This window comes from Arachis duranensis, chromosome 6, assembly GCF_000817695.3.
Source record: "Arachis duranensis cultivar V14167 chromosome 6, aradu.V14167.gnm2.J7QH, whole genome shotgun sequence".
Taxonomy (NCBI): Eukaryota; Viridiplantae; Streptophyta; class Magnoliopsida; order Fabales; family Fabaceae; genus Arachis; species Arachis duranensis.
The window spans coordinates 103,250,144-103,261,329 of record NC_029777.3 but is presented as its reverse complement, the minus strand read 5'-3'; the positions used below and the strand labels follow the sequence as shown (position 1 = coordinate 103,261,329).

The 11,186-nt window shown below is 32.7% G+C and overlaps 2 protein-coding genes across 2 annotated transcripts; both read right to left on the bottom strand.

Moving 5' to 3' along the window:
- Positions 1-2,831: 2,831 nt before the first annotated feature.
- On the bottom strand, positions 2,832-4,435 carry LOC107495235 (putative disease resistance protein RGA4). Its single transcript, XM_021125921.1, has 2 exons — positions 4,174-4,435; positions 2,832-4,123 (listed from the first exon to the last, which is right to left on the bottom strand). Exons 1-2 carry the CDS (start codon positions 4,433-4,435, stop codon positions 2,832-2,834), a joined length of 1,554 nt encoding a protein of 517 aa, XP_020981580.1.
- Positions 4,436-10,492: 6,057 nt separating this feature from the next.
- On the bottom strand, positions 10,493-11,097 carry LOC107495234 (uncharacterized). Its single transcript, XM_052263131.1, has 2 exons — positions 10,600-11,097; positions 10,493-10,516 (listed from the first exon to the last, which is right to left on the bottom strand). Exons 1-2 carry the CDS (start codon positions 11,095-11,097, stop codon positions 10,493-10,495), a joined length of 522 nt encoding a protein of 173 aa, XP_052119091.1.
- Between the last annotated feature and the right edge of the window lie 89 nt (positions 11,098-11,186).

The following is an 11,186-nucleotide window of genomic DNA, read 5'->3' as shown; positions in this document are numbered from 1 at the left end:
GCTTTAGCGCAATAATGTCTTTGATTCATGTCATGGGGGGTTCGGCTATATTTTTACGTTGGTTGCCGAAGACCTAACACAACCCTCCTCCTTTATCCGGGCTTGGGACCGGCTATGTACCGCAAGTGTAACATAGGCAGAGTTCATGATGCACGGAAACACGAATTTTAAAATTTTTTTTATACACGGAGACATGATATATATACAATATAAAATATTTTTTAGATAAATTTCAATGAATTTTTGATATTTTATTGATATTAAAATATAAAATAAATTTTTAACTGTTTTTAATGTCTTTTTTAACTATATAAAAATATTTAAAATATTTTATTTTAATAAATAATATATATTATTTTTAGACTCATTTCAAGAATACATATTAAAAATAAAGTTGGACGCTGACACGTAATTATATTTAGGTGTGTCTGAAGAAGAATTTTTTATTTTTATTAAGACATAATTAGACACAGCAGACACACGTGTCGGACGAGTATCGATAAGTGTCGTGTCCAAAATGTGTCTGACACGCGCGGATACGACAACTCAACGAAGTTTCCTACTTCATAGGTAAAAGCAGTATTTTGAAATGGAAAATGATCTTAAGCACGTGTTGCAAATAGAATTAAGAATAACGGGTTCATATATAAAAGAATCCAGTTTCACATAGGCAGAGTAATCCTTTCATATTTTCAAAGAACTAAAATTTGATAAACTGTAGTGATATTTTTTAAAAGAATATGATCATGTAATTAAATTTCTCGAAATGGATGCTTATTCAAATTCAAGATGAGAGACGTACTTCTAAGTAGGGGTGTGCATGTGTCGGGTAAAATCGGATTTGATGTGACTTAAATCCGGTTCGAAATATATAACAGGTCTATTTGTTAGATCCGAATCCGACCCTAGACACGATGAAACTTATACACTTTCGGGTCACGATTATACCGGGTAAAAATCGGGTGAAAACTGGACTGTTAACATTACATTACCTTAATACCTTCTTGTAAGCTAGTATGTGAAAATATCCAAATTTCTAAGACTCCAACTATTATTTGACATGGTAAAATTCACTTAGAAAAATATAACAAGAATTAACTCTTCTCTAAAATTAAAGCATAACCATAATCAATACTAATATTGTCTAATAAGTAAAAACATCAAATATTTAAATCAATACAAATAACACAATATTATGTATTAGTCTAAAGCCTTATGCATTTTAAACATAAAACATTACCTTATAGTCTTATAATGACTAATAACACAAAATATTAAGGTTTACAATATTTAAATTCCACATAAGAATAACCATTATCCATCACTAATAACACAAAATATTAATTGTGTATGATGACCGGACCGATTTTGGATGACCCGAACTATGACCCGGACCCGACCCGAAATAATGACCAGGTCTATTTTTGAGATCCTTACCCAACCCTAAACCCGGTGAAATCACATCAAATTAGCCCCTAAAGTATTTGGGACCGGGCCGAGTCTTCGGGGCGAGTTGGGCCATGCACACCCCTACTTCTAAGTTGCGTTTCTCAGTTTATTTACACATACGGGACACTGAGATAGAGATACTAGATGAGACCTGAACAGAGACATTATATTTAAAGACACTAAATTAGTATATTTTGTGTCCATCTTGATAAAAAAGATACAGAAACATTAACAAAAGACACAACTTATTTTTTATTTTTTATTTATTTTTATTAATTTTTCATAAATATATTTTTTATTATTATATTTTTCTTCTCAAATTTTTTGAATGAAAAAAATGAGAATAAATAAAACTTTCATAATTTATTTTAGTTTATTATCAAACAAAATACAAAAACGCTAATTTTTGTGTCTCTGTCCTTTGTATCTTGTTTTTTATGTTTTGTCTCGTCTTGTTCTCGTAACCAAATGCAGTCCTATGTCATGAATTTTCTCCTTTGAATTTCAAAGAGTAGTTACTAAACATGGAAAACAAGGAAAAAGAAAAGTAAATAAAATGATCACTTTGAGCATGTAAAGTGGTAAACTCGATTGATCTAAAGTGCCTCAATCATATTTGTTAATCTCTTAACATCAATAAATATGAATTTGTATATATTATATATGTTATTTTGTACAATTGTCTGAAATACATTACAAAGCAAGCATTTGATTATTTGCAATCCAGAGTGGTGAATATATTACAAAATAAGCATTTGCCTGAAATTATTAATTATGAACATTTTTCTTGTAGTGGAAGAAAGCAAGAATATTCTTTGATACTTAGAGACCACTGAAAACATATAAATTATAAAGGCACAATTGTTCTGTTACATCCAAATGATAAAGCAAAAATTTGATGTTTCATGGTTTCTTTGTCCTTTTGAAATGTCACAAGCCACTTGATGATTTACAATCTAGAGTTTCTTCTGTGTTTGAGTCTTTCCAAGATAACAAACCAGATTGAGTGTTCAATTGTCAACAAGGTATATGCAATAGATGACTTAATTGCAACCTACATTCATAAGAAAAAGATTTATTGTTTAAGATGATATTCAAAAGAAAAAAAAAAGTATCTATTATTTTTTATTTAATCTAACAAGCATGCATTATCAAATACACCAACAGTTTGTTATACAATCTTGGGCAATAATTTCATTTCTGCTTGACATTTTACCCTCCAAAATAAATCAAATAATAAAGCAATAACAAACTATATATTGTTGTATCTTTCAATCTATAACTTGGTTTCCATGAAAAAAGTGGATAATAAGCATTAGAAACACTATATATAAATAAAAAAATATCAGTTAATGTTAGAATCTTACCTCCAACTTATGATCTTACTTCAATTCTACTTCTACCACATCTTCTATTTCTGCTGTTTCATCAATGGTTGTTTGCTGGTGTGAACACTCACCAACTTGCAGCTGAGTGTTTCTGAATAATTCAGGATAACCATCAATTACAAATCTCTCAATAGTGGCAAAGCGATGCATGTCATTTGGGAGAGACAATAAATTAGGACAATTTGTGATGTACAATGTTTTTATACAAACCATAGTTGGTAGCCACTCAGGAAGTACCACAAGATTGATGCAGCATGAAACCAACAAATACTGAAATGTCTTCATAGATCCTTGAAGCCACTGGGGCAAGGTCACCAAATTTGGCATAGATACAAAATGTAGAATCTTTAACCTCAAATTGGAATTTTGATCATTATGTCCCTCTGATAATTCTAGCTTGTCACAGTTATCAACTACCAAAGTATCTAACAGAGGAAAATGTTCAATATCAAGTGGCAGGGACCTTAGACTACTACAGCCAGAAACAACCAATACTCTAAGACTTGGAAGTCTTGTTTTTGCAAACAAAGACTTAAGATTTTTGCATGATTCAACTCTTAGAGTTTGAAGTGAACTCAACCTTGCAGTATCATCCTCTGGCAAACAATGTAGATTTGTGGTTATCTCCAAATGCCTAAGACTGATCAAGTTTCCTAGACCTTTAGGCAATGCCTCAAGCTTGGTACATCCACTAAGTATCAAAACTTCCAAGTTGTGTAGCCTGCAAATAGAATCAGCAAGTTTCTTGAAGCTTTTGTTATTTTCAAGACTTAGATATCTTAAATGCTTCAAGTTACCAATGGATTGAGGTAAGGTCTCATAGGTAGAGTCACTTAAATCCAAAAATTGCAAGTATTTGCACCTTGATGCCAATGCATTCAAGAAATCTATACTAGTAGCTCCCACTCCGGCAATGGGAAATAGTATGGTTCTAGCCGTTGCGGATATGGTGGTGACATCATTACTTAGGAAAGAGGCATTTCGAGCATTCCAGCGTTGGCGGGATCCAAAGCTAGAAGTTATGATTTGAGAGTATGTTCTTGCAACAGACTTTGCATAATCATGCACAAGACCATGTAGTTTGAAAGTAGAACCAGTTCCATAATCCACAAAATATTCAAGAAAAGATCTAGAGTGTAGTTCATTCAAGTACTGATTAGGACCATGTTTCAGTATTTGATTGTTGCTTTCTAATGGAAGGAGACCAAGTGCACTCCAAAGGAAAGCAACATGAAAACTATCAAACACATAATTGATTGGGGAAAGAGAGAACAGAGCAAACATTGCTTCAAATATGATGGCAATTGATCATAAGAAATGTCAAATGCAGAAAAACCAAGCCGATTTTCGTCTTGCCAGATCTCACTATCTCTCAAACTTATCCATTTATGTTTGTCAACATTGCCAAACAATGAAATTGCCAGTGTTACCAATGCCAAAGGATTCCCATGATATTTTTTGGTGATGTCCTTTGCAATTTCAATCAAATCTGGATACCTTCTTTCAGCTCCTTCCCTAAATGCCCATTTAACAAATAAACACAATGAATCCTCCTCTGAAAGACTATCCAAAAAGTGGTGAGGACTAATACTACTCATAATCGAAGCTGTTTGTATGATCCGTGTAGTCACCAAAATTTTACTTCCTTCAGCTGCACCTAACCAAATCAAATCCCTTAGTTCAGTCCATTGAATTCGATACATCATCCAAGACCAGGAGGAACTTCTTATTGGCAAGTTTATCTTTCAACTGATTCTTGCCAAGAGCATTAGCAAAACTAGAAGTTGAATAATTCAGAAAATCAACGATTTTAACTAATCACATGCTTAATGTTTGAAGAGTCTCCATATTTCTTGATGTAAAAGACTAGGCTATCCTCACATCATTGAACACAAGTTTGGCAACTGTAGTTTTTCCCACAATGGAAAGAACACTTTTGCTACCATTTTCCATCAAAAGCTCAATGATTCTTTCTTTGTACATCGGATGCATTCCCTCCTATGCACAACGCGGTTATCATCACGAACTATATGAAGCCCTTAACTTGTTTGATTCTTTGAGCCATCTTAAAACGGAAGATAAGTGGATTAGATCTTGAGAAGAAGCTACCTATCTTCGTAATGATAGTACAGCTTCCATGAACATTGGCAACTTCCTTTCAATCTCATCCATCAAGTCTTGAGCATCACTGAAGATCCATTGCAGCTGGTGAAGCCATTCACGGACAGCGAAGCCAGCTTTGCAATTGTCACGCAATAAATACAATTTTTTTCGTTTTTTATTTTATATAAATGACAAATATATAATGACTCATTTGATAACTAACAAAGCTGAAAGTTTACATGAATATGATTGCAAAATTGGATTTTGAGAGCAAAATCAATTTGTATTACCAACTTATTTTGTGGCTTTATCAACCAACTAAAATGTTACTTTAGCCTTTTATGTCATCACCCAGCTCAACCTACTTTTGACTACTGCATGCCACACGAGTCATAGACATAAATAATACCATGAATTCTATGGTGCATTTTGTTTTGGTATCAAAATTACTTAAATTATCTTTTAAAGTAAAAAAGAATGTTTGATGATTATTAAAATTTATTATTTTTAGTTATTAGTTAATTATCAATATTTAAAAATATAAGATAAAATATATTATTAGATTATTAAATTAAAAAAATTAAATTAAAGAAATTGAATTAATAATTAAGTGATTATTAAAAACAATAAATTTTAATAAATTTTTAATATTTTTTAAATTGAATATCTAAATTTTATTAAATATTAACTAATCATCTATTTTGACAAGTTATATACTTATATAAGGTACTATAACAATCACCAAATAATATATAGGAATAAAATATAGGTTTACTTAAACAAGTGTTGGAATTTGAATCCCGCCATGTGTATGTAGCAATTAATTGGCCAGCCGGCAGACTTTTAAATGGAACTCAGATTCGCAATAAATTAGTCTTTGATCTGTCGGGTTGGGGGTTACTGTAGCCAACCAAAAAAAAACTATTATTACTAGATGGAGCTAAATTTTCGGAAGAAATATTAATACAAATTATAAGTTATAAATATTTTTGAACTTTTTCAAAGAACGCCAAAAGATATATTCACTTAGATATATAATAATGTATTATTATATTTAATGAGTCAAATCACAAACTATATATATTAAATCAAATACAACACAGCACTTCCATTCGGTTTATTTAATATAAATAAGTTCAAACCCTTAATTTAAACCATACTTATATATAAAGGTCGATCCATAAGCTTTAATTAATAATCTATCCACAAGTAGCTCATAAGCTAACTTGATTTATTTATTGCAAGCTTAAATGGATATTATCCTCATGTATGTTCTGCTTCAATTCATCATTTTGGATTCGGAGGTGTGACTATAATCACTGCAGATAAATTATCCCTTGGGTGTGGCATTGCCATAACATGTCCTTCAGGAACTGAAGATGCAACCCAACATGAAACATGGACGGGTTTGTTTCCTTCACAAAATGCTACATCGTACAATCCAAACTCGTTCCACGTTGCTAGGGTGATTTGATATTTGAGACCCAACCTCTTAACATTGTTTCCACCATTATTTGAGCAGCTTTCAATTGTGATGACCCCACTTGATGATGAGGACGAGTGTTTCTTCACAAGGAAAGAAAATTTTGAACCCATTTGTATGTTATGTTTTTGTTCCAAGTTTTTAACACAAAGCATGGCTAACTCCCTCCATGTTTCTTGATTGATACTCGTGATCATCACATCAGTGGTGGAAGTGATCTTGAAAATCATGCTTTCTGCTCGCTTTCTGCTGAATGTGCGGCTGATTACATGGCTGGGGAGAACCTCATGATCTTTCACTAAAGGGTGGATAAATATGGATTTCTTAATTTCTCCATTTTGGGGTAACATTTCTTGGTATATCTCTGTCCATTTCTTGAGGAAGTTGTCAACTGCCAAAACCTCTGTCAATAAGAGGCTGCAACTAATGCCAATTGAGTACCCTCCACATTCAAACTTAGTCACCTAAGACAGTGAGTGGGGAAAAACATATCACTTTCAATAAAATGTTCAAAACATTTGAATTTCATGCTATGAGATCACTACAACAATAACGACAGATTGTGGCGGTTAAAAAACCGCCGCTAGACGTACCCTCGATTGGTTGACCGCTTCAAGAAAAAGCACGGGTAAATCCTTAGTGACAGTTTTTGTTGATGGTTGGAATAATTGCTGCTAAATGAAATTTAGCGGCGAAAATATTTCGCGACGGTTAAGGGCTGCAGCTATTGGTAGAAACAATTGATTCCCATCTTGTGACGGTTAGATAACTGCTGCTATATATCTGTAGTTAAACTATTGGATTTTGCGACGGTTAATAGTAACCGCAGCTAAATTTCTTATTTTCGCTTTTAATTTAGTTATTTTTTTATTTTTATTTCAAAACACAATCACCATTTTTCTATCTTTTAATTTGAGATGTTACATACTTATTTAACTAATTATGTATTCAATTACAATAAAAAGCATAACTCAAGTAAAAAACAATGTTAGAATAATCCAAATTATATATATAACTACCAAAACAAAAATAGTTAATAGCAATTTATTCTCAAAATGCACTATTCATAAAGCAAATCAAAAAAATTAACTTTAAATTTCAATTTGGTTAAAAAATAAGAGAAAAAAATAATAAGTCAGACTTACACAAAATTATAATAATAAAAAATATAAAAAAATAATTTTTAAATAATTAACATTAATCAAATTTTTTATTATAAAATTATTTTTTTATCTTATTTTTTAAGAATTTAGGATTTAAAATGAAAAATAAAAAAAATGATTGATATCGGCTGAAAAAACAATATTATTTGAACAACCCAAACAAACAACTTTTTCATATGGCTTTATGCAGATATGCATGAAGGGCTATTGAGTAGTCACATTTCAGGTAGGGGTGTTCAAAATCGATCCGGACCGAAATAAATCGACGAACCAAACAAAAAAAATCGAGAACCGAATAAATCGAAAACCAAAAAAACCGAAAAAAATTTGTTTTGCTATTACTGTTGCACGACTGCGTCCCTATCCCTAACCCCCAAATACCCAATCGAAACCTAACCCCCAAATCCCCAATGGAAACCTAACCACGCAACGCACCTCGCACCATATCTCGCCCTCTGCGCAGTGCAGTGCGCACCCAGCCACGGAGCCAGCCAGTAGCCACCCACGTCCTTGAGTTCGAGGCCGGCAGCACCGACGTTCCTCCTAAGTCCCACCACCTCGAAGCCTTCCTCCGAATCCCACCGCCGAACAGAGCAGAGATTCCCCACCGCCGGTGCACCACGAACGCGAAGACCCAGATCAACACAGCACCTCGCCACCACCGACTGACCCAACAGGGCAGCACAGCAGACAGCACCCATGAGGCCACGATCAACACAACACCTCACCACCTCCACCCAGCAGCGTTTCTGGGTTCTGGCCACCCATGATCAACACAGTAGCTCGCCACCTCCACCTCAATTTATTGTTGATAACTTGGGTTTATAATTATGAAATAGTTAGGGCTCGATTTTGTTAATTATAATTTCTGTGATTCTGAGTTGCTGGATTTGTTTAGGGTTTTGTTAGTTTCTTGTTAATAACTTTGATTCTGTTCTTCTGAGTTGTTGGGTTCAAATTTGTTTGTTTTGCTTAGTTCAAATTCTATGATTCTCTGATTCTGTGATTCTGATTCTATGGTTATGTGATTCTAAATTGATTTTTGGTTTTCTGCACTTATTTTGCTTGTTTTGAAATTTTGTTAATAATACTGATGAGTTACTATGTAATTTCACTAATTTTTGTTCAATAATCATTGATTCATTATTGCTGTTTGTTGGTATTGTTTATTTATTGTTGATATTCTTGTTTGTTGATTCATTGTTGCTCTTGCTCAGCACTATTTCGTTTTTTTCTTCTTCCTTCCTTGAATTTGTTTCACTTCTATTTCTATTCTGCTGTCTGATTTTGTTGAGCCTCTGCTTTTACTTGGACTTTCCAACACCATTTCTTGTTGCTTTCCATTTGATTCAAATTCGTGGCTTTCTTGTTACTTAGGATTCACTGCTGCTATTATTGATTATTGATGAGGTAATTCTGAATTGAATAGATTTCTTTATTAATCAAATCAAAAAATTTTGTAGATGTCTTTATTCTTTATCATGTTGGTGTTTACTCTCAAAATTTATTTTAATTAGATGGTTCTAGATGATTGATTAAGTATGTATGTATGTATGTATGTATGTATGTATCAATGGGTTGATTAGATGGTTGCTGGATTGATGGATCTAATTGTAGTCTTGCTCTTATTGTTACATAGAAGGTTCTGATAACTGATATGATTCAAGATTCACCTTTTTAGTTAGCATGACTTATATGCTCTTAAACTTTGAGTTGATTTATTGATTCGGGCACATGTATCATGGTATGAATTGTTCTCTTTATTATTAGAATGTATAACTTGGCTATCTTTTAATGGAAATTTATTTTTATTTTCAGTTGTGTTGACTATTAAACTTTTAAACTTCTTTAATTGTTGTATTTGAATTTCTTTTGTCGTTAAATTTCATTAGACCAATACTTTGTTAGCTATTGTGTATTTGTGTTTGTTGATTTCAATGTTATGATTTTGTGAAATAGTATGGTAGTATTTTTTTGAATTGATTAAAAAAACCAAACAAATCAAACCAAACCAAACCGATTTTAATTGATTTGGTTTGGTTAGGATGGTCTCGATAAAAAAACCGAACCAAAACGAACTGCAGTTTAATTAGACGATCGGATTGAATGACTTTTTTTTTTCAAAAACAACCAAACCGTACCACGAACACTCCTAATTCTGTGTGTCTTTATCGTATATTTTGTATGCATCATTAGAGCTGACGATTTATCTAGACTCGATTCGTCTAAATCCGCAGATTATATAAATTGACTCATATAAGTATAGTTTGTTTACGAATATTTATGTCTAGATCGTTTATGGCCAACCAATCAACGAATTAAATGAATTAACCTGTTTAGTTTTTATTTGTTTTCTTTAAAAATATTTGTTAAAAAATATCACTTTTTGATAAAAAAAAAAATTAAACAAACAAGTATTTTTTTAGTATAGGTTAAGTTTTTAAGTTAAATAAGAGGAATATGGATAAAAAAGTGCTATTTTTTGCAAAATAAAAATAAATGGATAACTTATTTAGTTCACTAACTAACATACTTATTTAACTTGAAATTTAAATGGACGTAATTTTAAAAGGAAAAATTTTGCCCATTTAAATAGAGAACGAATTTTAATCCATTTTGAGAATCCTATGCCCCACTAACTATAAAAGATATCAGGGTGTCCACTTAAAAGCTTATTATTCAGGTGGGAGGTTAAACTTATCCTTTGAGCATGTAAAATTCGATTTTTATTTATTTCTTCAATTCCATTCGCTTAAATTATGAAGCTTTTTAATTGTTGTTAGCATTTGGGTAAATGCACTAGTAATTCATTAAAATGGATACTAACATAATGACGTTTTCACATGAAGATAGCATTGTAAATTAGATAAATTAATAAAATTGACTAAATATGTTTGATTAATTATCTAAGAATTCACAATGTTATCCTCCTATAAAAATTTCATCATATGAGTATTCCATTCATTAAACCCAATTAAAGTAAAGTATATGTAGAAGAAATAATAGTACTTGCCTGAACATAGCACAAGGGGGAGAACTGAGGAAGTGTCCCATCAATTTCCTTCCAGTAGACAAGCTCAGTCTCATTATTATTGTGTCTCTCATTGAGATCAAGAAACTGTGACAAGCTCCATTGACACTGTGCCGACAATAGTCGAAACCCAGAATCAGTAGACACAATTTCCAGTCCCGTGTCTCTTTCCAGGAGCCTCCCAGCGAGTATAGGGTAGTCCACTAGGACCATGCACAGTGACTCCACAATCCAACCATAAAAAGACCAACCACTCTCTTCACTATTATCATTATCATAGTAGAGCACTACTTTGTAGCACCCTCCAACAATGGTCCTTGGCTGCATGCTATCATGGTCGTTACTGGCCATCAAGACTTTGCGAGCTAGCCGTGGTTGAGTTTCCTTGCCCGGCATCATGGACTTCACGACTAAGGTCCGCACCTTTGGGAGGCTATGATCATCATCATGGGTGGCACCTTTGTCAAGCACAACGTCCATGATTTCTTGGGTTAAGTAATGGCCTTTGATAGTTGGAATGAATTGTACGGATTCTACTTCCAACTGTCACTCTTAATATATATATATAT